Here is a 26,957-nt window from a genome sequence, read left to right on the forward strand (position 1 = left end):
TGAGTCAGACTAAACATCCCGAAGAATTCCTGATTATATCAGCGAGGAGACGGTGGAACAAGTTGCCACTTGAAGTGGGAAGTTCTCCTTTTCTGGAGAGCTTCCAGCAGACATGAGACGGCTGTGTGGGTGTGTCACATGTTTAAGTGTAAGTGTGAATTTAAGTTTTTAAATTTAAGTGTGAGATCTTAGATCTTAGATTAAGATCTAAAGTCTAGTTTAGTTTAATTTAGGGTTTAGGTATAAGTGTAAGTGTGAGTTCAACTTTAAGTGCGAGTTGTTTAAGTTTAAGTTTACGTTTAAGTTTAAGTTTAATTCAGTTCAGTTTAAATTTAGGTTAGGTTAGATTTAAGTGTAAGTGTGAGTTCAACTTTAAGTGCGAGTTGTTTAAGTTTAAGTAAGTTTAAGTTTAAGTAAGTTTAAGTTTAATTCAGTTCAGTTTAGATTTAGGTTTAAGTGTAAGTGTGAGTTCAACTTTAAGTGCGAGTTGTTTAAGTTTAAGTAAGTTTAAGTTTAGGTTTAAGTTTAAGTTTAAATTTAAGTTTAATTCAGTTCAGTTTAGATGTAGGTTTAGGTTTAGGTTTAAGTGTGAGTTCAACTTGAAATGTGAGTTGTTTAACTTTATGTTTAAGTAAGTTTAAGTTAAAGTTAAGTTTAAGTTTAGTTCAGTTTATTTTAGTTTAGATTTAGGTTTAAGTGTAAGTATGAATTCACTCATATAAGTGAGTTTACTGATATAACTTTAACTTAAACTCACACACTCAAAGTTAGCCTTGAACTCACATTTAAACCTAAAATCTGAGTTTAAGATGAAGTGTGAATTCAAGTTTAACTTTAAGTGTGAGTTTCAGTCTAAGGTCTAAGATTTAAGTTGAGTTAAGGTTTGACGTTTCGTTTTAATTTAATTAAGGGTTTAAGTTTAGCTTAGCTTAGTTTAGTTTAGTTATTACTTATTGGTTAAATTTTCTTGCTGTGGGGTTACTCTGGGCCATTTGCAAGAATAAAACAAAACAAAAAAAAATGATTTAAAAAGAAATGTAAAGTTAACGATGGCTTATGCAGGTCCTCTTTTACGGACCTCTTAGGAACGGGGCGAGGTCCATGGTAGACGGTTTAATCCGGGTGTTTAATTTCAGAGGCCTGGGTGGGGCTTCCTTGCCTTACCTGTCGGACAGGTCTCGACAGGTAGGCTGGAGGCCTCGGCTCCTGTTCGGTCTGGGCTTGCAAGAGACAAAGGCGGCATTTTAGAAGAAGCTGCCACGATCAGATGCTGCGGGGATGGTGCACACAAAGCCAGAGGAACCGGACGGATGAGTTGAGGAGATAAAAAATAAAATAAATAACCCCGAAGCAGAATATGACACCAAAATAGAACTAGGGATGTGAAGGGGGGGACGCAGGGAGGAGAAATAGGATACCCAAAAACCTGCCCTTCTATTCCGAAAGCAATTGAAAATCATCATCTTCTTCTTCTTCTTCTTCTTCTTCTTCTTCTTCTTCTTCTTCTTCTTCTTCTTCTTCTTCTTCTTCTTCTTCTTCTTCTCCTCCTCCTCCTCCTCCTCCTCCTTTTATCTTTCTCTCCTTCATTCCTCTCTTCCTTCCATCTTCTCCCTTCTCTTCCATCATCTCCTTCTCTTCCTTCATCTGTCTTCTTTCCTTCCTTCCTTCCCATCCACCTTCTCCTTCTCTTCCATCATATCTCCTTTCTCTCCTTCCTTTACTTCCTTCCTTCCCATCCATCTACTTTCTCCTTCTCTTCCATCATATCTCCTTCCTCTCCTTCCTTTACTTCCTTCCTTCCCATCCATCTACTTTCTCCTTCTTTTCCATCATATCTCCTTCCTCTCCTTCCTTCCTCCTCCTCTCCTTCTTTGCTTTTCTTCCCTCCCTCCCTCCTTCCTTCTCCTTTATCCTTCATCTCCCCCCCCCCCTCCTCAGGGGTGAAATCCAGCAGGTTCTGGAGAACCGGTAGCGGAAATTTTGAGTAGTTCGGAGAACTGGCAAACACCACCTCTGGCTGGCCCTAGAGATTTCGCAGTATCCTTCCCCTGGAGTGGGGTGGGAATGGAGATTTTGCAGTATCCTTCCCCTGCCACGCCCATTAAGCCACGCCCACAGAACCAGTAGTAAAAAAAATTGGATTTCACCACTGCCTCTCCTCCATCTTCTCATCGTCTTCCTCTATCATCTCTCCTTCGTCTTTCTCTCCTTCCTTCCTTCATCTTTCTTACTCCCTCCCTCCCTCCTTTCCATCACTCCATCCATCTCCTTCCTTCCTTCCTTCCTTCCTTCCTTCCTTCCTTCCTTCCTTCCTTCCTTCCCCTTTATCCTTCCTCATCCCCCCCCCTCCTCGATCACAATCAGAATTCAAAGTTCAAACCTCTACGCCAGCTATTGGGAGATCCATTGAATCTACTCTTCTCCAGTTCCCAAGATCTCCCGCCAAACTGGTTTGGCAAAAGGAACGAAATCTGGGTGAGGCTTGAAACACAGAACGGGCTGGGAGGGAAGTGGGACCAGAAAGGCGAGAGGAAGGATCCGAAGGATCTGATTTGGGGAATCAAAGCAGAAGCCGTATCTCCATTACTGCTTTTTCCCCCCCCCTCCTTCTCCTATTTATCTCAACCGGGTAAGTGACTTTTCCTTCTTCCTCCTCCTCCTCCTCCTCTCCTCCCCATGGCAAATTATTCCTTCCCTAAATCTCTTTTGCAAAAGGGAAGCGCAGGTGCCCAGCCTCCTTCGCCCCCAAAATGCTTTGCAAAGTTATTTGAAACCCGGGTTCGAAACCCAAAAGCCATCGGACTCTTAAAAAAAAAAAAAAAACAGAATAATTTCTCTTGCAGAATTTCTCTGCAAAAAACTGGCTCAACACCCTCCTTCAAAACCCTTGAAATTCAAAATAGAAACTCCTACCTAATCAACGTATTTTGTTCCAGTTGAGTTTTTCACTCCGTTTCTCATTTTTTTTCCCCCCAATAAAGAAACACCCTTGGTACCGTTTTCCTAAATTCTTGGCCCAAGAAAACTGCTTCTAAAAATCTGTTTTTTTTTTTTCCTAATTTTATTTCCCCCTCCTGTAATTCAGGAATTTTGACGGACGTTCCTGTTTAAGATGGATTTTTAATTTTTCGTTAAAAAATTAGATCGTGAACTCTGTGGGTCGTTCCTGACTTACGACCAGTTAAGAATTGGTATTGCTAATTAAGGCGGATATTCGGCGAGTCGCCCCCGATTTTACGACCATTTTTTTTTCTGCCACGGTTGTTAAGCGAATCACAGCGGGCGGGCAGTGACTTTGCTGGTCGGTAGCTCGCAAAGAAAGATCAAGGGACCCCCCCAGAAGCCACGACCGTCATAAATACAGGCCCCAATTTTGATCACACTGCAGAGGCTACGACGGTTGTAAGTGCGAGGACAGGCCCCAAGTCACTTTCGTAACTTCCAACGGTCGCTAAACAAACACTTACAGGCCTGTCCCATTAACAAGAGATGATTGTGACAATTGGGATACAAATTTCGCATGAAGAGGCCGAAGGACGGCAAAATTCGCGCCACAGAGGTCCGTTTTATGAAAGGCGTGACGTCCTTCCGGGACGACGACTTCCGCTCGGCCGTAAAGCGGGTCGCTCAATCTTGTGCCTCTCCCCCCAGAATCCAAGATGGAGACCCCGCTTGAAGAAGCTTTGGGCGTGATGGTGGAAACCTTTTACAAATATTCGGCCAAGGAAGGAGACAGGTACAAACTCAACAAGACCGAGATGAAGGAGCTGCTTCTGGCGGAAATGCCCAATTTTGTCAAGGTGAGGAAATGCTCTTTTTATGCATTTATTGGGTTTGGTTTTGACGCCTCTCTCACAAAGCATCCAGGACCAGGAAAGGGTTTTATGCCGTGTCCGTCCGTCCTTCCCTTTTCTTCCTGCCTCCTTCCTTCCACCTCAAATCTTTCTTCCTTCCTTTCTTCCTTCCCTCCTTCCTTGCAATCTTCCTTCCATCCTCCCTCCCTCCTTCCTTCCCCCTCTAATCTTCCTTCCTTCCTTCCCTCCCTCCCCCTCCAATCTTTTCCTCTCTCCTTCCTTCCTCCCTTCTTCACCTCTATCCTTCCTGCCTCCTTCCTTCATTCCCTCCAATCTTCCTTCCTTCCATCCTCCCTCCCTTCTTCCTTCCTCCCTTCCCTCTCTAATCTTTCTTCCTTCCTTCCCTCCCTCCCCCTCCAATCTTCTTCCCTTTCTTCTTCCTTCCTCCCTCCCTTCCTCCCTTCCTTCCCTGCAATCTTCCTTCCATTCTCCCTCCCTCCTTCCTTCCTCCCTTCTCTAATCTTCCTTCCTTCCTCCCTTCCCTCCCTCCCTTTCCCCTCCAATCTTTTCCTTTCTCCTTCTTTCCTCCCTTCTTTACCTCTATGCTTCCTGCCTCCTTCCCTCCTTCCTTCATTCCCTCCAATCTTCCTTCCTTCCATCCTCCCTCCCTTCTTCCTTCCTCCCTTCTTTCTTCCTTCCTTCCTTCCCTGCAATCTTCCTTCCATCCTCCCTCCCTCCTTCCTTCCCCCTAATCTTGGCTTGGGACCTGGTTACTTACGGGACCGCCTACTACCATCAACAGACTCCCACCGACCAGTACGCTCCCACAGAGAGGGGCTCCTCCAGGTGCCGTCGGCCAAACAATGTCGGCTGTCGGCCCCTAGGGGGAGAGCCTTCTCTGTGGGGGCACCGACGATCTGGAATGAGCTCCCCCCAGAGATACGGAGGATTCCGGATCTGTGCACCTTCCGCCGCGAGTTGAAGACGCTTTTATTTCATCAAGCTGGCCTCGCCTAAATCTTCTCCCTTTTAAGTGTCAATTCTAAATTTTTAATGGATTTTAAAATATGGGTATTTTAAATTGGGTATTAATTCAGCCAAATTTATTTAATTCATTTTATTCGATTTTAAAGTTTGTATATCTATGTGTTTTATTTCATGGCTGTGCACCGCCCTGAGTCCTTCGGGAGTAGGGCGGTATAGAAATTCAATAAATAAATAAATAAATAAATAAATCTTCCTTCCTGCCTCCCTCCCTCCTCTCTTCCTCCTCTAATCTTCCTTCCTTCCCTCCAATCTTTTCCTTTCTCCTTCCTTCCTCCCTTCTTTATCCCTCTATCCTTCCTGCCTTCCCTCCTTCCTTCAATCCCTCCAATCTTCCTTCCTTCCATCCTCCCTCCCTTCTTCCTTCCTCCCTTCCCTCTCTAATCTTTCTTCCTTCCTTCCCTCCCTTTCTCCTCCAATCTTCTTTCCTTTCTCCTTCCTTCCTTCCTTCCTTCCTTCCTTTCTTCTTTTCCTTCCTTCCTTTAGGTTTTTATGAAGAAACTGGAAGCCATTTATCTGAAACGGTCCTGGGTCTCCTGCCTGAGCAGAGGGTTGGACTAGAAGACCTCCAAGCTCCCTTCCAACTCCATTCTTCTGCCATTCTGTTATTCAGCCTCCAGAGTATCTCTGATTTTTTGGAGGGAGGAAAAAAAATATTCCAAGTTTTATTTCAACGTCGCTTCTCTCCTTTTCTTCTCTGCAGGGGAAGATCAACGAACGCGGCTTTGAATTCTTGATGGAGAAACTGGATGACAACGAAGACGAAGAGCTGGATTTCCAGGAATACGCTGTATTTCTGGCACTGACGGCGTCTCTCTGCTACGAATTCTTCCAGGAATGTGCGGACGAGAGCAACCGGAAGCTATGAAGTCGCGGCTTTGGGGATGGGAGGGCAGGAGGGAATTTGGGGTGTTACGGCTCATTCTGCTAGCAAATCAAGATCGTGGGGTTTTTTTTTTAACACACAACCCTTGTCGATCGCAAACCATCTTTCTTGAATGATGTTGAAAATGAATCTCTAGTACGCTGGTTTGCAAAATGTAGCGATGATGGATAAAAATCGATGGATTAAATTGATGATGGATAAAATTGATGATGGATAAAAATGAAGTGATGATGGATAAGAATTGAGGATGGATAAAAATTGAGGATGGATAAAATTGAGGATGGATAAAAATGAAGTGAGGATGGATAAAAATTGATGCATTAAATTGATGATGGATAAAAATGAAGTGATAATGGATAAAAATTGATGATGGATAAAATTGAGGATGGATAAAATTGAGGATGGATAAAAATGAAGTAATGATGGATAAAAATTGATGGATAAAAATTGATGATGGATAAAAATTGATGATGGATAAAAATTGATGATGAATAAAAATGAAGTAATGATGGATAAAAATTGATGGATAAAAATTGATGATGGATAAAAATTGATGATGAATAAAAAGGAAGTGATGATGGATAAAAATTGATGGATTAAATTGATGATAGATAAAACTGATGATGGATAAATATTGATGGATGAAAACTGATCATGGATGAAAATTGATCATGGATGAAAATTAATCATGGATGAAAATGAAGTGATGATGGATAAAATTGAGCCTTTAAAAACAAAATGAGCAAACAACGTCAGTATAAAATGGTATTTACGACCATTCCTCGCACTTACGACCTTCACAGTGTTAAAATTTCGGGTGCTTAGGAATCAGCATGTATTTACGACGGTTCCAGCATCCCGGGGTCCCGTGATCCCCATTTTGCAACCTTCTGAACCGCCTTCCGACAAGCAAAATCAATGGTAATCCAGATTCGTTTAACGACGGCATGGTTCGCTTAACAGCTGCATGAACTGTCAACAGTTGTAGCACCGCATCCCAGCCGATTTCCGGCAAGCAGAGTCAACAGGGGACGGGAGGGGGAAGGAAGCCAGATTCATTTAACGACCATGTGATCTGCTTAACGACAATTCACTTAATGACCGCAGGGAAAAATGCTCTCAAAATCAGCCCTGCCCCTATCGGCTCTGTCCCGTAACCACTGCTTCGCTTAGCAACCAAAATCCCAATCCCGATGGCCGTCGTTAAGTCGAGAACTCGCCGTGCAGTGCAGCCCAGCCCGGCGTTTTCAGAGTGCAAGATAAAACACCGGGTGTCTTTGAGACAGGGTGTGTCAAATACGATCGGTAGGTCGTCGTGCATTTTTGCCAAACCTGCTTGCACACTCCACAAAACAGGTGGCCTCCTTGGAGGAACACCGCCGGTTGAAATCCTGCCTGTTTTCGTTCCGGCTTTCCTGATGAATTCACTGCGGTGAACATCCTCCAAAGCGGACAAGCCCAGTTGGTACGTGTATATAAATTTATATATTATTATTATTATTATTATTATTATTATTATTATTATTATTATTATCATCAAAAAAGATTGGTCAGGAAGAAATTATAGCTATTATAATATAGAAATTATATACCTCTGAAGGGCGTGCCAGTTTTTATTTTTTATTTTCTGCAGAGAGGAAAGGCAAAATAAACAAGGCCACCTTGAAAGCCAAAAAACAAACAATAAAAAAAAAAACAACCAACCCTTAAATGTTATGTACTTTTCCAGAAATCACAATCTGGCAGTCTGTTACAACCACGAATGGACCCATATTTATGTTTGAAATGTCTAAAACGTTGGATTCTTCCTGAAATTGGGACGGGTGGCACTCAAACCGGGAACGAAAACTGCAAAATAAAATAAATTTAACCGTCTTTCTTGGTGACGCCGTTCTGGAAGAGATGATCCAGAATGCAAAGGATCTTTAAAAATCCGTGCTTTTTTTTTCCTGCCAATCTTTTAAGAGCTGACTTTTGTCGAAAGTCAGCTCTTAAAAGATTGGCAGGAAAAAAAAGCAGAAATTTGATTTTTATCTCGAAGGATTAAGGGCGGATCGGCAAAACAAATTCACGATGCGCCTTAAAAAGTTAAAGTTACGTTCTTTAAAAGTAAGATTTTCTCACCCCATACCCCACACCTCCAGGGTTGGGTTTATTACGCTGATTTTCTGATCTGTTTGGACTTGTTTGATTTGATGGCGATTCCTTGGGAGGAAGGAACGATATAAAAACGTAGTAAACAAATCAACCACAAAAGGTTTTTGTGGATTTTAAACCTCCTGGCAAAGCCAAGGAACTGGCTGTCCTTATTTATTTACTTGAACAATACAACAAGGGACAAAAAAAAATTGTGTTCACCGAAGCCAAGTTGCTGCAGAAAATGAAACAAATCTAACACAACACTAGTATAAGTAATCCTCAATTTATGACCATAATTGGGATGAGAATTTCAGTTGCTAAGCAGGTTAGCTAACTTATGGTTGGCTATCAGATGTTTAGCTTATCAAGTGTGATGTATGCTTTAGTTTGTAGTTTGAAGTAAGTTTTAAGTAAGTTGTAAGTTTTAAGGTCGTAGTTTGAAGTTTGCAGTTTATAGTTTTAAGGAAGTTTTAAGTTTTAAGATTGTAGTTTTAAGTTTTAGGTTTTAAGTTTTAAGTTTACAGTTTGCAGTTTTAAGTTTATGGTTTTAAGTTTTAAGTAAGTTTTAAGTTTGTAGTTTTAAATTTTAAGATTGTAGTTTTAAGTTCTGGATTTTAAGTTTACAGTTTGCAGTTTTAAGTTTACAGTTTTAAGCAAGGTTTAAGTTTAAGTTTGTAGTTTTAAGTTTGTAGTTTTAAGTTCTGGATTTTAAGTTTACAGTTTGCAGTTTTAGGCTTAATAGTTTTAAAATTTAAGTAAGTTTTAAATTTGTAGTTTTAAGTTTTAAATTTTAAGTTTAAAGTTTGCAGTTTAGTTTATAGTTTTGTTTACAGTTTGGTGTAGTCCTCGATTTATGACAATTGGGATCAGAATTTTGGCTGTAGGTGGATGTTAAGTGAGTCACACCAGATTTTAAAACCTTTTTTTTCCCCCACGGTTGTTAAGCAAACGACTGCAGCTGTTAAGTGAATCATACAGTCGTTAAACAAATCCGGCTTCCCTCACTGACTTTGCCGGTCAGAAGCCGCCAGGGAAGGCCGCAAACAGCGATCACGTAACTCCGGGACGCTGCGATTGTCATAAATACATGCCCACTGTCCGAATTTTGATCACGTGACAGGAAGGATGCTGAGAGAAGTGCGAGTACTAGACTCAAGCCACTCCTTTCAGAGCTGTCGTAACTTCGGATGGTGGCGAGATAAACGGTCATAAATCAAGGACTGTTTCCTTGTTCCCGCAGGACCCCGTGCCGCAGCGATGACGCAATTCCAGACGTTGGAGCAGGCCCTCGGAGAGGTGGTGTGCACCTTTCAACGCTATTGCCGGAAGGAAGGGGACCGCAACACCCTGAGTAAAGACGAGCTACGGAGCCTCCTGCAGACCGAACTCCCCAGCTTGCAAACGGTACGTGTCTCCCATCCGTATGCATTAAATCGATTTAATAAATTAATACATTAATTCCCAATGTCCTTTGAGGCACATCGCAGGGGGAAATGCTTCAAACCGTCCTAATTATTGGGGAATAATCTCTAATCGATAAGTTTTAAAGTTGCTTTAAAGTAGTTTTAAGTAAGTTTTAAGTAAGTTTTAAAGTTTTTAGTAAGTTTTTAGTAAGTCTTAAGTAAGTTTTAAAGTAGTTTTAAAGTAGTTTTAAAGTTGTTTTAAAGTAGTTTTAAAGTAGTTTTAAAGTAGTTTTAAAGTTGTTTTAAAGTTTTAAAGTTGTTTTAAAATTGTTTTAAAGTTTTAAAGTTGTTTTAGTTTTAAAGTAGTTTTAAAGTTTTAAAGTGTTTTAAAGTTTTAAAACATTTTAAAGTTTTTCAGTTAAATAAACGCAGGTAGCCCACGACTTGCAACATTTCATTTAGTGACCGAAGTTCCAACGGCATTAAGAAAAAAAATGACTTGGGACCATCGTTCACGCTTAACGACCGCTGCAGCCTCCCCCATGGTCATGTGATCAAAATTCAGACGCTCGCCAACGGACTCGGATTTATGACGGTTGCGGCGTCCCGGGGTCGCTTCCATCCCTGTTATTCTGTTATTATCCTTTTATTTATTCTGCTGGAGCAGAGGGCTGGACTAGAAGACCTCCGAGGTCCCTTCCAGCTTCTATTCTATTCTAAGGAGAAAGGAGGCGAGGAAAAGGGGTCCCTTCTGCCCCATCTTATTGCAAATCTCCATTTTTGTTTTGTTAAAACAAAAGCTGCAGATCAAAGGCCAGGCTTTGGAAGAAATGCTCACCCTGTTGGACACCGATCGGGACGGAGAGGTCACCTTCGAAGAATACATCCGCTTCGTGGCGGCCGCCTTCACCTTCTTCCACTTGCAGTTCCGCGATGCTCCCGTGGTCCAACCACGGGTCTAAGCGGGGGGGGGAGTATGATTGCGGATGGCGTCGCTGTGAAGAGGTCGGCGGCTCTGGACAGACAGACAGACGGATGGGTTTTTTCAGGTGGGGAGAGAGAGACAGCTGGAAGTTCTAGCAAAGAAGCAAAAATAAAACCTCATTAAAAAAAATCTGAATCGTCGCTTCGTTTTTGTTTGTTTCCTGACTTTTGTATTATTATTTTTTTTACAAAGGAAGCGATGAGGAATGTACCTCATGCTCCTTTCCCCCCTCTTATTTTTTCCTCACGGCAACTTTCCTTTCCCCCTCTTATTTTTTCCTTTTCCCCCTCTTATTTTTTCCTTTCCCCCTCTTATTTTTCTTATTTTCTTATTTTCTTTCTTTCTTTCTTTCCTTATTTTTCCTCACAGCAACTTTCCTTTCCCCCTCTTATTTTTTCCTTTCCCCCTCTTATTTTTCTTATTTTCTTTCTTTCTTTCTCTTTCTTTCTTTTTTTATTTTTCCTCTCAGCAACAGTGCTGGGATGAGAAGGAAGGACTGGCCCAAATTCACCCGGTCAGCTGGCTTTCCTGGCCAAGGCAGGACTAGAACTCACCACCTCCTGGTGGTTGGCCCAAAGTCACCCAGCTGGCTTTTCGTAATTTATTTGCTTTTCTATAGATTTATTAGATTTTTATCCACTCCCAAATCAGAGGCTTTTGGCCTGCTCTCTCTTGCTCTCTCTCATATTTTCTCTCCCCTCCCTTCCTCTCATTCTCTCTATTCTCTTTCTCCCTTTCTCTCTCTTCCTTTCTTTCTTTCTCACTTTTTCTCTCATTCTGTCTCATTCTTGCTTCCCTCCTTTCCTCTTTCTATTCTCTCATTCTATTTTCTTCCTCTCATTCTATTTTCTCTCATTCTTTCTCCTTGTTTCTTTTTTCCTTTCTCTCGTTCTCTCTTCCCTCCCTTCCTCTTTCTATTCATTATATTTTCTCTCTCTCTTTCTGTTTCTTTCTCTTTTTTCTTTCTCATTCTGTCTCTTATTCTCTTCCCTCCCTTCCTCTTTCTATTCTTCCTCTCATTCTATTGTCTCTCATTCTTTTTCCCTTTGTTTCTTTCTCACTTTCCCCCCCTCTTTCTCTCTTTCCTCCCTTCCTCTTTTCTCTGTTCTTTCTCATTTTCTCCCTCTCTCATTCTGTCTCTCATTCTTTCTTTTTCTTTCTCTCTCTCTCATTCTCTGTCTCTCATTCTTTCTCTCGTCTCTCTCATTCTTTCTCTCCTGCTGCTTTTGTAGTTTCCGAAGCCATTTGGCTGCCACAGCCTTTTTGGTGCCAAACCACAGGGGGAAAAAATGGTCAGAGGAATTTAGGGCTTAGAGAAGGGGAAACAGCCCTTCCAGCGTGACACCATCCAAAGGCAGAAAATCCCACCGCCGTTCCTATTGGCCTCTCGGAGAGCTTGGGGAGGACCCCTGGACGCCCCAAATAAAAGCCCAGATTAGCCAAGGTTACAAATAATGGTCGGATGGCCAGGGGCTCTTCATTCTGCCCGCTCAACTCCAGCCTCAGTTTCCGGTCCGGCTCGCTCTGGTAAGTGGGGGAGTTTCTCTGGGCCAGAGAAAAAAGATCTGCCCCGATCCCAAAAAGATTCCCCTTTAAGGAGGAGATTTAGAAGCAGGATCAGGGCCAGGTTGGCTTCCTGTTCAGATGGAATCTGGTAGGATGGAGAGATTGACAGAAAGAAAGAAAGGAAAGGAAAGGAGAGGAGAGGAGAGGAGAGGAGAGGAAAGGAAAGGAAAGGAAAGGAAAAAGAGAGAGAAAGGAAAAGAAAGGAAAGGAGGAAAGGAAAGGAAAAAGAGAAAGGAAAAGAAAGGAGGAAAGGAAAGGAAAAAGAGAGAGAAAGGAAAAGAAAGGAAAGGAGAAAGGAGAGGAAAAAGAGAGAGAAAGGAAAGGAAAGGAGGAAAGAAAAGGAAAGGAAAGGAGGAAAGAAAAGGAAAGGAAAGGAGGAAAGGAAAGGAAGAGAGAGAAAGAAAGCAAAGGGAGAGAGAGAAAGGAGAGGGAAAGGAAAGAGAAAGGAAAGAGAAAGTGAGGAGAGGAAAGGAGAGGAGAGGAGAGAAAAGAAAAGAAAAGAAAAGAAAAGAAAAGGGGAAAGAAGAGAAAATGAAGGAATGATGGAAAGAAGTAAGGAGAGAGGGATAGAGAGGGAGAAGGAAGGAAGGAAGGAAGGAAGGAAGGAAGGAAGGAAGGAAGGAAGGAAGGAAGGAATTATTCACAAATAACCCTTCCCTTTCTACCCACTCTGGATAAATCCTGCTGCCAAAATTGCTCTCCCTGTTAGCCCCTCAGCCTCCTCTTCCAAACAGCACCTAATTGCAATTTTATTCCCCTATTATTTATCAGTGGAGAGTCCCACCCCAAAGAGAAAACCAGGAATGGCGCAAGGCAAAAATCTAATAAGTGTAACCCCCCCCACCCCACCCCCAGTTCAATTGCAGCGGCTGGCAGGTCGCTCTGTGAAAGCAGCCTCTGGGCGTGTGCAAAGTGCTTTCCCTGCCGCCAGACTACAAACCTCCAAATACCTGCAGGAAGGGGTGGGGAGAGAAGAAGAGGATTTGAACCCTAAAACAAACATCAGCAGCTCCAAATTTATCCTCTGGGCTCCGGCTATCTGCATCCCCCCCCCTTTGGGTTTAATTTTTCCGACTTTTAAAAGTGCTGCTTTCTCCTCCTTTGCCTCGGATGCCGTCCCAAAGGTGCCAGCCTGGCATCCGAATGACTCACCCTTTCCTCTCTTCTGCTATGGGGATTCGCCCCACCCTTTTTTCCCCCCCCGAGGGAGGGCTGGCGTGGGCGTCCCAGAGCGAGGGGGAACGGTCAGGAAGGAGGAGAAAAAACTAGGTTAGGGGCTTGGAAAGGAGGCGTTTTTTCCCCACTCTGTAAAAAAAATTAGGATGCATCCTAGCCACAAAAACCACAGGCACACAATCCTGTAGATGCCTTCTTTCCTTTACTTCTCTCCATCCCTCTTCCTTCCTTCCCTTCATCTTTCTTTACTTCCTTTCCTCCCCCTTCTCTTCATCCCTCTCCTTCCTTCCTTCCCTTCATCCATCCTTCCTTTCCTTCCTCCATCCTTCCTTTCATCCCTCTCCTTTTCCATCCCTCCTTCCTTCCATCCCTCTTCTCCTCTTCCCTCCTTTGATCCTCCTTTGATCCATTCCTTTCTTCCTTCTCTTTGTTCCCTTCTGCATCCCTCCCTCCCTTCCTCAATCCCTCCCTTCCTTCCTCTTGTATCTCTTCTTTCCTTTTCTGACTCCTTCCTTCCTGTGCCTTTTCTTTCTTTCCTTCCTTCCTTCCTCCCTCCTTTCCTTCCTTCCTCTTGTATCTTTCCTTTTCTGATTCCTTCCTTCCTGTGCCTTTTCTTTCCTTCCTTCCTTCCTCTTGAATCTCTTCTTTCCTTTTCTGACTCCTTCCTTCCTGTGCCTTTTCCTTCCTTCCTTCCTTCCTCTTGTATCTCTTCTTTCCTTTTCTGACTCCTTCCTTCCTGTGCCTTTTCTTTCTTTCCTTCCTTCCTCCCTCCTTTCCTTCCTTCCTCTTGTATCTTTCCTTTTCTGATTCCTTCCTTCCTGTGCCTTTTCTTTCCTTCCTTCCTTCCTTCCTTCCTCTTGAATCTCTTCTTTCCTTTTCTGACTCCTTCCTTCCTGTGCCTTTTCCTTCCTTCCTTCCTTCCTTCCTTCCTTCCTTCCTTCCTTCCTTCCTCTTGTATCTCTTCTTTCCTTTTCTGACTCCTTCCTTCCTGTGCCTTTTCTTTCTTTCCTTCCTTCCTTCAAGGGGTTCTCTGACCGGTTGTTGGGTGGGCGTGGCCTAGTCAGCCTCCTGCACCACGGCGGGAGGGGGGGGTGCTTTTGCCCTCCCCGGGCTCCGGAGGCTTTCCTTGAGCCTCTGGGTGAGCGAAAACGGCCTCCCCAGGCTCCGAAGGCCCATTTCCGGCCATCCCGAACTTCCGATAGGCTCGTTTTTCGCCCTCCCTGAGCCTCCGTGCGTGCCCGGCACTTATCTGCATCCAAAATGGGTCGCATGGGGACTCCTAGGAGAGGCGAGGCGGGGCGGGGTGGGCGGGGCCAGCCAGGAGTGGGATTTGGGGGTTCTCCGAACTGCACAGAACCTTAGCTGGAGGTTCTCCTGACCCCGTGAACCTCCACCAGCCCACCCCTGGCCATGGTTAACCCCCCCCCCCCCATGTTAACGCTTCATTGGCACAAGATGCTACTATCCCTCCCGCCACTTCCATCCGATTCCCCAACTCCATCCTCTTTCAACAGCATCCGAAAATGGCCACCCCCTTGGAGAAAGCCCTGGACACCATGGTAGTCACCTTCCACAAATATTCCCAGAAAGAAGGAGACCAGTTCAAACTCAACAACACGGAACTGAAGGAGCTGCTGAAACAGGAGCTGCCCGGATTCATTAGCGTAAGTGCCTCGCTCCGTTAACTCCGAGGACTCCGTTTGGTCCTCGGCTTACGACCAAAGTTGAGACCCAAAACCTCCTGTCGGTAAACCCTTGCTGAGCGAGCTTTGTCCCGTGTTACCACGTTTCCTGGCCACGGAGGTGAAGGGAACCCCTGCCGTTGTTAAGTGAGTCACGCGGTCGTTGAGTGAAGCTACTGTCTGAATTTTGATATGGATATATACCGCAAGGGTCGAAAAGTCTGAAAAACTGTCGTAAAGTCACCTTTTTGCGGTGCCGTTGTAACTTCACATGGTCACTAAATGAACAGTTGTAAGTGGGGGACTACCCATACCCGTGATGGCGAATCTATGGCATGTGTGCCAGAGGTGGCACGCACAGCCCTCTCTGTGGGCACACGCACCGTCGCCGGCAGCTCTTCTGCTTTCTGGGACGCCGACCAGCTGGTCTTCGCAGCTGCCGGAGCGCCGGAAAACAGCCTGAAAACGGCCGAAAAACAGGCCATTTGGGGGCCTTTTTCAGGGTCATTTTCCAGCCGTTTTTTGGGCCATTTTGAGGCCTGTTTTTGTCCTGAAAAATGGCCCAAATAACAGCCTGAAAACGGCCAAAAAACAGCCCATTTTGGGGGCTTTTTCTGGGCCATTTTCCGGCTGTTTCTTGGCCCCTTTTCAGGCTTGTTTTTGTCCTGAAAAATGGCCCAAATAACAGCCTGAAAACGGCCAAAAAACAGGCCATTTTGGGGCCTTTTTCCGGCCTGTTTTTGGCCTGAAAAATGACCCCCAAAACAACCTGAAAACGGCCCCAAAACAGGCCATTTTGGGGGCTTTTTCTGGGCCATTTTCCGGCTGTTTCTTGGCCCCTTTTCAGGCTTGTTTTTGTCCTGAAAAATGGCCCAAATAACAGCCTGAAAACGGCCAAAAAACAGGCCATTTTGGGGCCTTTTTCCGGCCTGTTTTTGGCCTGAAAAATGACCCCCAAAACAACCTGAAAACGGCCCCAAAACAGGCCATTTTGGGGGCTTTTTCTGGGCCATTTTCCGGCTGTTTTTTGGGCCCTTTTCAGGCTTGTTTTTGTCATGAAAAATGGCCCGAAAACGGCCTGAAAACGGCCAAAATACAGGCCATTTGGGGGCCATTTTGAGGCCTGTTTTTGTCCTGAAAAATGGCCCCAAAACAGCCCCAAAACAGGCCATTTGGGGGGCTTTTTCTGGGCCATTTTCCAGCTGTTTTTGGGCCCTTTTCAGGCTTGTTTTTGTCATGAAAAATGGCCCCAAAACAGCCTGAAAATGGCCAAAAAAACAGGCCATTTGGGGGGCTTTTTCTGGCCTGTTTATGTCCTGAAAAATGGCCCAAAACAACCTGAAAACGGCCAAAAAACAGGGCATTTTGGGGGCTTTTTCTGGGCCATTTTCTGGCTGTTTTGGGGCCCTTTTCAGGCTTGTTTTTGTCATGAAAAATGGCCCCAAAACAGCATGAAAACGGCCAAAAGCAGGCCATTTGGGGGCCATTTTGAGGCCTTTTTCTGGGCCATTTTCCGGCTGTTTTTTTGGGCCCTTTTCAAGCCTGTTTTTGTCCTGAAAAATGGCCCAAAAAACAGCCTGAAAACGGCCCCCCAAACGGCCAAAAAACAGGCTGCTTTTCAAGCCATTTTTCCGGGCTGTTTTCAGGCCAAAACTGCCCCCCAAAATGGCCTGAAAACAGCCAAATAAACGGCATGAAAATAGCCAAAAAACAGGCCATTTGGGGAGCTTTTTCCGGCCTGTTTATGCCCTGAAAAATGGCCCCCAAAACAACCTGAAAACGGCCAAAAAACAGGCCATTTGGGGGCCATTTTGAGGCCTGTTTTTGTCCTGAAAAATGGCCCAAAAACCAGCCTGAAAACGGCCCCAAAAAGGGCCAAAAAACAGGCTGCTTTTCGAGCCGTTTTTCCGGGCTGTTTTCAGGCCAAAACTGCCCCCCAAAATGGCCTGAGAATAGCCAAATAAATGGCATGAAAACGGCCAAAAAACAGGCCATTTGGGGGGCTTTTTCCAGGCCGTTTTCTGGGCCATTTTCAGGCCTGTTTTTGGCCTGAAAAATGGCCCCCAAACGGCCTGGAAACAGTCCCCAAAACGGCCAAAAAACAGGCTGCTTTTCAGCCCGTTGTCAGGCCAAAAACGGCCCCAAAACGGCCTGAGAAGAGTCAAATAAATGGCCTGAAAACGGCCATTTCCCTCCCCTTCTGTCCTCCCCCCGCCCCCCCCAAAAAATTAAACGCTCCGCTTTTTGTTTTTCCCCCAGAAGAAAAAGGACGAATCCACGTTTCAAAAAATCATGAGCAACCTAGACTCCAACAAAGACAACCAGGTGGATTTTCAAGAATACGCCACCTTCCTCGCTTGTATCGCCATGGCGTGCAACGATTTTTTTCACGGCTTCCCGGACAAGATGCCGCGACAGAAATGAAACGGGGGGGAGGCGGCGGCGTGCGACACACGAGCAGGCCGGCGTGCAAGACGGGCGGGCAGAATTCACAGGTGTGTGTAAAATGGCTCCCCCCCCCGTAGCCTTTCGTTGGTGCAACAGCTTTGAGAGGGCGAGTCTTGTCCGGCGGGAATAGCCAGCCTCTCTCTCTCTCACACACACACACGCATGCACACACGCACATCCCGACAACAAAATAAAGTTTGCTTTCAAAAAAAAATAATAATACTCAAAAAAAAGCCTTTTGGTGCTTCTGCTTGTCTCCTGAGGGGCTGGGGACGATGGGCATTGAAGTTCGGGGCGTGGGGAGGAGGCCTGGTTTAGACAACTGTCCACGGGTTTGAACTGAATGGGTTGAAGGAAAGAGGGAGGGAGGGGAGGAAGGGAGGAGCAAGGGAGGAAAGAAGCAAAGGGAGGGAGGTGAGGAGGGAGTGAAGGAAAGAAAGAAGGCAGGAAGGAAGGAATAAGAGAAGGAAGGAAGGAAGGAAAGAAGCAAGAAGGGAAGGAGGAATGGAGGGAAGGAAAGAAAGAAGGAAGGAAGGAAGGAATAAAGAGGGAAGGAAGGAAATAATTAAGAAGGGAGGGAAGGAGGAATGGAGGGAAGGAAAGAAAGATGGAAGGAATAAAGAGGGAAGGAAGGAAACAATTAAGAAGGGAGGGAAGGAGGGAGGGAGTGAGAAGAAAAGAAATAAGGCAGGAAGGAATAGAGAGAAGGAAGGAAGGAAAGAAGCAAGAAGGAAGGGAGGGAAGGAGGGAGGGAAGGAAAGAATGAAGGAATAGAGAGAAGGAAGGAAAGAAGCAAGAAGGAAGGGAGAGAAGGAGGGAAGGAGGAATGGAGGGAAGGAAAGAAAGAAGGAAAGAAGGAATAGAGGGAAGGAAGGAAACAATCAAGAAGGGGAGGAAGGAGGGAGAAGAAAAGAAAGAAGGCAGGAAGGAATAGAGAGAAGGAAGGAAGGAAAGAAGCAAGAAGGAGGGGAGGGAAGGAAGGAAAGAACAAAGGAAAGAATAGAAAGAGGGAAGGAAGGAGGGACAAAGGGAATGGAGAGAAGTCGGGAGGGAAGGAATAGAGGGAAGGAATGAAAGAAGAAGGGAACGGAGGAAGGAAGGAGTAAAATGAATGGGGAGGGGAAAAAGAAAAGGGTTAAAAAAGGAAGGAAGGAAAGAGAAGGAAGGAAAATGGAAGGAGAAAGAAAAGCTTCAAAGCAAAGAAGCTGACCGGTCAACTCTTCAAAAAAAAAAAAAAGAACAAAAAAACCAAGAACTTTAATTTCTTGCAAACTCACTGCAGGCAGGAGCATCTCTGGCCTGGCCGCCTTGGTCCCTGGCTTCCTCCGTTGCTAGGCAACCGCTTGCCTCCTGCATCCCCTTGGTCCTGCCCAGAGGGATTAAAGATGCTGCTAAAATCCTGAGAATGGCACCTTTTCTTTTCCTCCCTTTATTATTTTGTTTTTAAATGCCAACCTTTTGACTAAGATCAGATTCTATATTTTTGATTTATTTTTTTCCCCCTCTGGCAAAAAGCCTCCTTCGACTTTACAAAATAAACAAGAAAGAAAGAAAGAAAGCAGGACTGGTTGCATTTCTGCCAGCTACGAAACCGATTTAATCTTTGAAAGTTCTGTGTTGTTGTTTTTTAAAGTTATAACTTTAATATCTTTCTGGTATATTTGGTTTCCTACTTCCTTCTACTTTTTTTCTTTATTGTTCAGTTCTTTCTTTTTGTTTATTTCTTTGCTTCCGGTTCTAATTTATATTAGTTCTTTATGGCTTGCTCTTAAAACTGTCAATAAGAATTATTCATTAAAAAAAAAACCTCATTGTATCTTTATATCTTTCTTTATATCGTTTGTTCTGCTTTTTATCTTTTGGTTCTTCCTTTTGTTTACTTCTTTCCTTTCCGTTTAATTTCCATTCGTTCTTATAGTTGTTCTTAAAACCGTTGTTAAGAATTATATATAAAAAACATGTATCTTGATATTTTTTTCTTTTTATCCCTTCCTTCCTTTCCTTTTTTCTTTCTTCTTTCATTCCTTCCTTTTCTGTCTTTCTTTTTCTTTCCTGTTCCATTTTAGTTTATTTAGTTGCTCTTAAAATTATCAGTAAGAATTATACATTAAAAAACATTATATCTTTATATCCTTTTTCTACTTGATTCTTTTTCTCCCTTCCTTTCCCTTTCCTTCTTTCTTTTTCTTCCTTCTTTTTCTCCCTTCCTTCCTTCCTTTTTCTTTCTTTCTTTATCTTTCCTGTTCCATTTTATTTTATATTACTATTGCTCTTAAAATTATCAATAAGAATTATACATTAAAAAACATATCTTTATATCCTTTTTCTACTTCCTTGTTTTTATTCCTTCCTTTCTCTTTCCTTTCCTTTTCTTATTTTCTTTCTTTCTTTCTTTTTCTTCCTTCCTTCCTTCCTTTCTTTTTCTTTCTTTCTTTGTCTTTCCTGTTCCATTTTATTTTATATTACTATTGCTCTTAAAATTATCAATAAGAATTATACGTTGAAAAAAACATGATCTCTCTTTTCTACCGCCTTCTTTTTCGCTTATCTTTTCGTCCTTTCTCTGCTCCGTTTTACTTCGTGATCCTTCTCCTTATCGCTCTTCGAACTTCCGGTAAGAGTTATACATACAAATTCTGTCTTATATATCTTTTCACAGATCGCTTCTACTTCCTTCTGTTTTCTTTTCTGATCGCACCTCTCGTTCTTCCTTCAACGTCTCCCTTCCTGTTTCCTTCCTTTCCCTAACCTATTTCGGTTGGTGTTGAGTTCTCGTGATTCCTCATCAACTTTTAATAAAATTTATTACATTTTTTTTTTTAAAAAAAGGAACTTTTTTTTTCTTTTAAAAAGAAAATCAGGCGAGGAGATGCATGTTAAAGTTGGAAGGAGGCAGAAGGGACTCAGAGGGTGGGCCGATTCTGGAAAAATTTCCTGCCAGGGAGGTCTGAACTTCTAAATGGGTGTTTTAAGCTACATCAGATCTGGGGTGTTTTGATCTCAGATCAAACCAAGGTGGAACCCAGAGGGAGAATGCAATGGGTCCCCGGAGGCTTTTGCCATGTTCCTTTCTGCTAGCATCACACTCCCTAGAGACCCCACACCGTGAGTATAAGACGATACTTAAGCCACCACACCCAATTCCCTGCTTTGCCTCTTCAAGCCCATCGTCCACGTCCTTCGGTGAGTTGCTTTTATCTATCTGGTATCGATTTTAAAAACGATTCAAATTGGGACTCGGAGACTCTAAATGAAGTATCTTCCCTCCTGTATTTCCCACACGTTGGTCTTTTGTAAGAAGTGTTTTTTTTTAAAAAAAAAATCTGCTTTTTTTCTTTTTGGTTGAGAGAAGCAAGCCTCCAGATTTAGGCGCAGTCTACCTCAGAATTCTGGTTTCTGAACTGTAAAGGAAGGATTTTCGCCCTTGGCATCCTGCCTGTAGGTTTCCCAGTAATGCCAGGTTAGCCCTAATAATAATAATAATAATAAGGAATAATAATATATGACATTTTAGCTGCCCGAGTCTCAGTGACTCCAGGATGAGAAAAGCACCTGAATTGGAACTAAAAACGTTGGGATTTTTTTTTTTTTAATTCAAATGTTATCGCAATCGGGGCTTCTGGCAGAGCCTGTAAATTACTAAAGTTTTCCTGTTCAGCCAGCTTTTGGAGATAAATGCCGGTGCTGTGAACATAATACGTAATAAATATTTAGTGGATCGTTATGCTAATATATTCTAAATTCACAAATCTTTTCATCTCTGAAAAGGCACACCCGTTGCTAAGCAGGAGGCTTACAGGCCAACCACCAAGTTAGTTGGAATTATAAGGAAGCATTATTTAATTTTCCAGTGGTCTGAGCTTGCTTAATGTTTGATCAAGGCGGTGGCTTTTTCAAATTTGTACCTATTTACTCAGCTTAATATGAGTCAGTCCTTTGCAGAAGCTTTTAAGCGCATCCCTTTAAAAAAAAGAAGAAGAAGAAGAATTTAAAAGCGACAGGGCCCTTGCTGATTTTTATTTTTTTTCCCTACGCCACTTCCTTCTTTTCCTTCTGGCCTCTGCTCCTCTTATCGAAACTGCAAAAACTGTTATTTTTGCAAACTCTCCCACTTGCAAAGATTTGCCTACTGCGTTCACGGAAGCCCTGGCAACGGATCAGGCTGATGGCTGAGCTTTATAACAAGTAGATTCAGGAGATGGATGGATGGATGGATGGATGGATGGATGGATGGATGAGAAGGAGAGAGAGAGAAAGTGGGAGAAGGAGAGAGAGAAAGAGAGAAGATAGGCAGGCAGGGGAGGGAGGGAGGGAGGGAGGAAGGAAGGAAGGAAGGACTGGAAGGGAGAAGGAAGGAAAATAGGGAGATGAGAGGAAAAAAAGAGAGGGAGGGAAGAAAAAGAGAAAGAGAAAGGAGGAAAAGGTAGATAATATCACAGTTTCAGATAGACAGATAAAGAGATAGATAGATAGATAGATAGATAGATAGATAGATAGATAGATAGATACACAGATAGAAAAGCTAGAAAGACAGAAAAATTGGAAGAAAAATGTGGATAGATGATAGATACCGTAGATAGATGGATGGATGGATGAATGGATGGATGGATGGACGATAGGTGAGAGTGAGAGAGAGTGATAGACAAATAGAAGATAGATAGATAGATGGATAGAGGGATGGACGATAGGTGAGAATGAGAGAGAGGTGATAGACAAATAGATGATAGATAGATATATAGATAGATAGATAGATAGATAGATAGATAGATAGATAGACAGACACAGATAGAAAGCTAGAAAGACAGAAAAATTGGAAGAAAAATATAGATAGATGATAGATAGATTGATAGATAGATAGATAGATAGATAGATAGAGGGATGGACGATAGGTGAGAGTGAGAGAGAGGTGATAGACAAATAGAAGATAGATAGATAGATAGATAGATAGATAGATAGATAGATAGATAGATAATCAGATAGAAATATATAAATATTTGGCAGCTAATAAATGCAAATATTTATTTATGGCATACAACCAAACTATAGATATTCAACTCCCAGAATTCCCCCAGCCAGCATGCTTTCTATCTAATTCTCAGGGTGTTTAAAGTTCCATTCATGCAAACTTGGGGGGGGGGATTCCGGGAAGCGAAGTCCACCACACACACCTTCCAGGCCCCAAGTTTGCAAAACCCTGCTCTGGAGGCACAACCAGCCCACCACACAAAACCCTACACACACACACCAATTTTTTTTTTTTTAGAGCTCTTCCATGTCCCGTCCGGTCCCTTGAATGAATGCTCCTTTTTCCATATTCTGAATTTCGCTCCGTGCTCGCTTTCCGTCTCTAGGCAGAGAGGCGGTCTGTGTGTCCATCCGTCCTGAATCAGAAGAATCTCTACCCCCTTTCTGAATTATTCCCCACCCCACCCCCACCTCCCCACAGCCCTTCTGCAAATATTTTGAGACGGTGGTGATGTCTCTCTGTATGCATCGGATGACTTTGGTTTGCTCCAAATATTTTCAGCTTAAGTTGGACACTCCAAGCACCAATATTAGGAGTGCATGAGGATCAGGGTGGGATGGGCATTGCACTCATCTGCTCACAGATGAGTGCAATGTTAACGTTGCACAAAAGTTATCTTAAATTTCTCACAGTTCCTTTGCAAGGAACTCCTTGGCTTTTCGAAAACACCCACTTCAAACTTTGCTCTGGGAATCCAGGGCCTTTTGCAAGAGGTCTGGATTCCAACTCCCAGCAGCCACAGCCAGACGAGTAAAATCTTCCCCCTCTGGCAAGTCAGAACGTTAAACGAAACGCTTACCCAGCTGAGTAGAAAGATGGCAGCCCAAATCCGGCGTGATTTTGCAAAAAAAAAAGAGAAAAAAAAAAAGCAACTTGGCTCGCTTGCGCAAGTTCTCCATTTCAAGTCTTTTTTTAGCCTTTTAAGGCAGTCTGCTCTCCAGAGAGATTCTGGGGGTTTAAAAAATATATATATATACATAAATACATATATATATATATAAACACACATACATATATACATATGCATAGACCGATACATATGAAGAAACATTTAAAGAAATATTTGATCAATAATTAATCAAATATTTAAAGAGAGAATTTCATCTATAAATTTAATCAACGGATAAATTGCTATAAATTTAATCGAGGGATAACAGAATCCCTGGGTTTTGTCGATCAGAAATCAGCACTTATTGGGGGAAAAAAATAGAGACAGCTGATGAAATGCCTCTTAAGGAAAGAACATGTACCCCTTCTCCCTAAAACCAAAATTTTAGAGTTAAGATTAAAAATTGAAAAAAACCCAAGAGTTTAGATTTTATCGGACAAATTCCAAATAAAAGAGCTTACATTGGGTGGAGGTGAGGGTGGGAAAACACATTTAAAAATATAGCTTATATAGGGCAACAATTACGAACCAATAGAAAAATTGGCATTTTTAAATATATATATTTCTCATATGGAAACTTTTAAGATACGTGGACTTCAACTCCCAGAATTCCCCAGTATATGGAAACTTTTAAGATATGTGGACTTCAACTCCCAGAATTCCCCAGTATATAGAAACTTTTAAGATACATGGACTTCAACTCCCAGAATTCCCCAGTATATGGAAACTTTTAAGATAGATAGACTTCAACTCCCAGAATTCCCCAGCTGGGGAAAAAACATTTCCCAGCCAGGGGAATTCTGGAAGTTGTAGTCCACGTCTCTTAAAAAGTGGCTAAAACGGGAGAAATGATGAAGTAGAGAAAGCCGAATATAAAAAGCGGGTTGGAAACTTTTTTAAGAGACGTGGACTTCAACGCCCAGAATTCCCCAGTTAGAGGGAAAGACATTTCCCAGCCAGGGGAATTCTGGGAGTTGAAGTCCACAGATCTTAAAAGGGAGAAATGACAAAAGTAGAAGACGCTGAATATAAAAACCGAGTTATTACAGAGGCCGGAAATTAAATGCAGGTGTGGAAATAATACTCGGCGAATGCAAAAATCAGATCGTGAACCCCCCCCTCCTCTATCTCCACGTGCAATTGATGGAAACCCCCCCACCACCACCATTTCTCCTTTTCCAGACCATCCTCAGTGGACTCAGTGAATCCATGGAGACCCCTCTGGAAAAAGCTTTGGCCACTCTGGTGTGCACCTTTCACAAGTACTCGGGCAAAGAAGGTGACAAATTTACTTTGAGCAAACAAGAATTGAAGGAGCTGATAAAACAGGAGCTGGCTTTGGGAGAGGTAAGCGGGCTGGGGAAGGGGCAAATGCGCCCCTCGCTTAATGGACTGGGCACATTTTTTAAAAAAAAATGCATGGAAAAAAAAACGCAAAAAACTCAGCCCGGGTTTCTAGTCCTCATGATTCCGAGGGCCAAGAAAATTGGTTTTGCCTCTGTCACGGATCGTCCTTGGCTTATGACCATCGTCCAGCCCGCAATTTCGGTTGCAAAGGGGAGTGACCCCCCACGATCGTGCCCAATTGGGCGCCCTTTTCTGCGGGCGTTAAGCGAACGCAGCGGTCACTAAGCGGAAGCTGTGTTGACCACGGGGGGCGGGTTTTCACTGGAAACTGAAGGTAAATGCCGGCATGCAGAGAACATAAAACGCAGTCACGTGCCAACAGTCGTAAAGGTGGATCAGTTGCCGACCCACGAAAAACGGGGTCCTACGAGCTCGGAGGAGGGTGGGGAATATTGAGACAGGTGGTCAATTCCCGTTTTGCGACTTGCTAAGCAGCCAGTCGTACATTGAGGAACGCTGTACCATACGAACCCTTCTGGACCTCGGAATACATGAGGACTAGAATCCCAAGTTGAGTTTGGAATTTGCGTTAAGCCCTGGAAATTCCAGCCCCCGATGCCCCGAAATAAATAAAGCCGGATGACAAAACTCCGGAACTCATTGCACCAACCCTAGTCCGATGAGTCGATATGATGGCGAATCTCGAACCCGGAACCTTTCCTTCCCGTGTTGCAGAAAATGAAAGACCGTGGGATCGACAAGCTGATGGAAAGCCTGGACAAGGATCAGAACAACGAGATCGATTTTAAGGAATATACCGGCTTCCTCACGGCCCTTTGCATGTCCTACAACCAATTCTTCCAACCGGATGCAAAATGAGAAGCGGCCTTCAAAAAGAGGGGGGGGGAGAGATGGAGAGAAGGAAAGACCCCCCTCCTCCTCCTCTCAAATCCTCCTTTTAAAGCATCTCTCCGCAATGTTATCTCGATCTCTAAATTAATAAAAGGCAGATCTTCCCAAAGTTTGAGAAAAACGAAAATGTGGAATGAAAGGGGGACGCGGAGGGGGAGGGGGCAAAAAATTGGGATCGTTTTAAACCGTGAAGTCGTGTCCGTTCGTTGGTGACTTTTTTTTTTTAAGGCAAGGGTTTTAAATTCAATAAATTCAATTAAATTTCTGGGAAATCGCGCCGCAATCGTGGGCAATCCAGAAACGCAACGCAGATTTACAAAAACAGGGCTGGCAAATTTGCAAGAACGGATACCCAGGTTCAGTTCAGTTTCTTCCCCAGCTGAGGAAATCCAATTTTTTTTTTAAAAAATCACCTTTTGCATCTCCAAAAGGGCTTAAACTGACAACGCAACCACGCAACGTTGGGTTGGGTTGGGTTGTGTACAGGGATATAGTTTTTGCAGCCTAAATCCCTCCCGGCCACCCACAGCAGGAAGCAGGCGTGAAAAAAATCAGGCCATTCAAGTTCCTACAACTTTCCACCGACTCCCAAAAGTGAGATGAGAAAGGTTTCGGCTTCACACTTTTTGTGTGTAAGAGTCTTGCCCCAAGGTCGCACTTTAAAGTCGGGAGAGGGGGAAAAAAATGTGCACCGACAACAAGGAGAGAAAAGCCACAAACTCTCCCCTTTTCTCCAGATAATTAAAGAAAGACTTTGCTCTAAAGCCGGCCAAGCCAAAGAAATAGGAATATGGATTTATTCCGTGCCTATTTGTTCATTAAAAAAAAACAACAGCCCGGTGTGTAAAATCTTATTTTCTCAATCGTTGGCAGAGGAATTACGATTCGGAAAGACAGAAACAGAAGTGAGAAAGAAAGAAAGAAAGAAAGAAAGGAAGAAAGAAAGAAAGAAAGAAAGAAAGAAGGAAGGAAGGAAGGAAGGAAGGAAGGAAGGAAGGAAGGAAGGAAGGAAGGAAGGAAGGAAAGAAAGAAGGAAAGACGACAGACAGACAGAAAGAAAGGAAGGAAGGAAGGAAGGAAGGAAGACAGAAAGAAAGATAGAAAGAAAGATAGAAAGATAGAAAGAGAAGGAAAGATGGAGGGAAGGAGAAAGAGAGAAGGAAGGAAGGAGGGAGAGAGAAAGAAAGAAAGGAAGGAAGGAAGGAAGGGGAGAAAGAGAGAAAGAGAGAGAAAGGGAGGGAGTGAAAGAAAGAAAGGGGAGAGAGGGGGAAACAAAAAAGAAAGAAAAAGAAAGAGGGAGGGAGGGAGAGAGGGAAAGGGAGGGAAAGAAAGAAAAAGAGAGGGAGAGGGAGAAAGAATGAAAAAAGAAGAAAGAAAGAAAGAAAGAGAAGGAAAGAGGGAGGGAGGGAGAAAGAGAGAGAGAAGGAAGGATGGAGAGAGAAAGAAAGAAAGAAAGAGGGATGGAGAGAGGGAGAGAGAAAGAGAGAAGGAAGGAATGAAGGAAAAAGGGAGGGAGAGAGAGAGAAAGAAAGAAAGGGGAGAGAGGGAGAAAGAGAGAGAGAGGAAGAAAGGGAGGAAGGGAGAGCAAGAAAGAAAGAAAGGGGAGAGAGAGTGGGAAACAAAAAAGAAAGAAAGAAAAAGAAAGAAAAAGAAAGGGAGG

At 43.3% G+C, this 26,957-nt stretch overlaps 6 protein-coding genes across 10 annotated transcripts in view; 5 read left to right on the top strand and 1 right to left on the bottom strand.

Moving 5' to 3' along the window:
* LOC117657966 (protein S100-A1) overlaps positions 1-10,142 on the bottom strand; it is a 73,660-nt gene extending 63,518 nt beyond the window's left edge. The window contains exon 1 of the mRNA XM_087880718.1: positions 10,105-10,142. The gene's annotated coding sequence lies outside the window, so the exon portion shown is untranslated. The remainder of the gene's footprint in view (positions 1-10,104) is intronic.
* On the top strand, positions 1,417-6,443 carry LOC132709126 (protein S100-A2-like). Of its 2 annotated transcripts, none has more exons than XM_060681942.2 (3): positions 1,417-2,629; positions 3,652-3,800; positions 5,542-6,443. In XM_060681942.2, the coding sequence occupies exons 2-3, from the start codon at positions 3,660-3,662 to the stop codon at positions 5,704-5,706; spliced, it is 306 nt and encodes a 101-aa protein (XP_060537925.2). In that variant the 5' UTR covers positions 1,417-2,629; positions 3,652-3,659; the 3' UTR covers positions 5,707-6,443. The 2 variants fall into 2 exon arrangements, with proteins under 2 accessions (XP_060537925.2, XP_060537926.1); XM_060681943.2 differs by having other exon boundaries at positions 1,442-2,475.
* LOC148111508 (protein S100-A6-like) overlaps positions 3,250-26,957 on the top strand; it is a 28,649-nt gene continuing 4,941 nt past the window's right edge. Inside the window, exon 1 of the mRNA XM_087880734.1 lies at positions 3,250-3,257. The gene's annotated coding sequence lies outside the window, so the exon portion shown is untranslated. The remainder of the gene's footprint in view (positions 3,258-26,957) is intronic.
* On the top strand, positions 7,015-10,391 carry LOC117657971 (protein S100-G-like). Of its 2 annotated transcripts, none has more exons than XM_034406084.3 (3): positions 7,015-7,189; positions 9,104-9,267; positions 10,067-10,391. In XM_034406084.3, exons 2-3 carry the CDS (start codon positions 9,121-9,123, stop codon positions 10,226-10,228), a joined length of 309 nt encoding a protein of 102 aa, XP_034261975.1. In that variant the 5' UTR covers positions 7,015-7,189; positions 9,104-9,120; the 3' UTR covers positions 10,229-10,391. The 2 variants fall into 2 exon arrangements, with proteins under 2 accessions (XP_034261975.1, XP_087736857.1); XM_087880731.1 differs by lacking the exon at positions 7,015-7,189 and adding an exon at positions 7,769-8,188.
* Positions 11,625-17,724, top strand: LOC117657731 (protein S100-A4). 2 transcript variants are annotated; one of them, XM_060681964.2, is made up of 3 exons: positions 11,625-11,778; positions 14,508-14,657; positions 16,938-17,361. In XM_060681964.2, exons 2-3 carry the CDS (start codon positions 14,517-14,519, stop codon positions 17,097-17,099), a joined length of 303 nt encoding a protein of 100 aa, XP_060537947.1. In that variant the 5' UTR covers positions 11,625-11,778; positions 14,508-14,516; the 3' UTR covers positions 17,100-17,361. The 2 variants fall into 2 exon arrangements, with proteins under 2 accessions (XP_060537947.1, XP_060537946.1); XM_060681963.2 differs by having other exon boundaries at positions 11,638-11,778; positions 16,935-17,724.
* S100A5 (S100 calcium binding protein A5) lies at positions 18,077-25,406 on the top strand. Of its 2 annotated transcripts, none has more exons than XM_087880732.1 (3): positions 18,077-20,228; positions 24,221-24,385; positions 25,121-25,406. In XM_087880732.1, the coding sequence occupies exons 2-3, from the start codon at positions 24,248-24,250 to the stop codon at positions 25,262-25,264; spliced, it is 282 nt and encodes a 93-aa protein (XP_087736858.1). In that variant the 5' UTR covers positions 18,077-20,228; positions 24,221-24,247; the 3' UTR covers positions 25,265-25,406. The 2 variants fall into 2 exon arrangements, with proteins under 2 accessions (XP_087736858.1, XP_060537956.2); XM_060681973.2 differs by having other exon boundaries at positions 18,078-20,306.

The sequence above is a fragment of the Pantherophis guttatus genome, chromosome 18 (assembly GCF_059756535.1).
Source record: "Pantherophis guttatus breed Tessera chromosome 18, ASM5975653v1, whole genome shotgun sequence".
Taxonomy (NCBI): Eukaryota; Metazoa; Chordata; class Lepidosauria; order Squamata; family Colubridae; genus Pantherophis; species Pantherophis guttatus.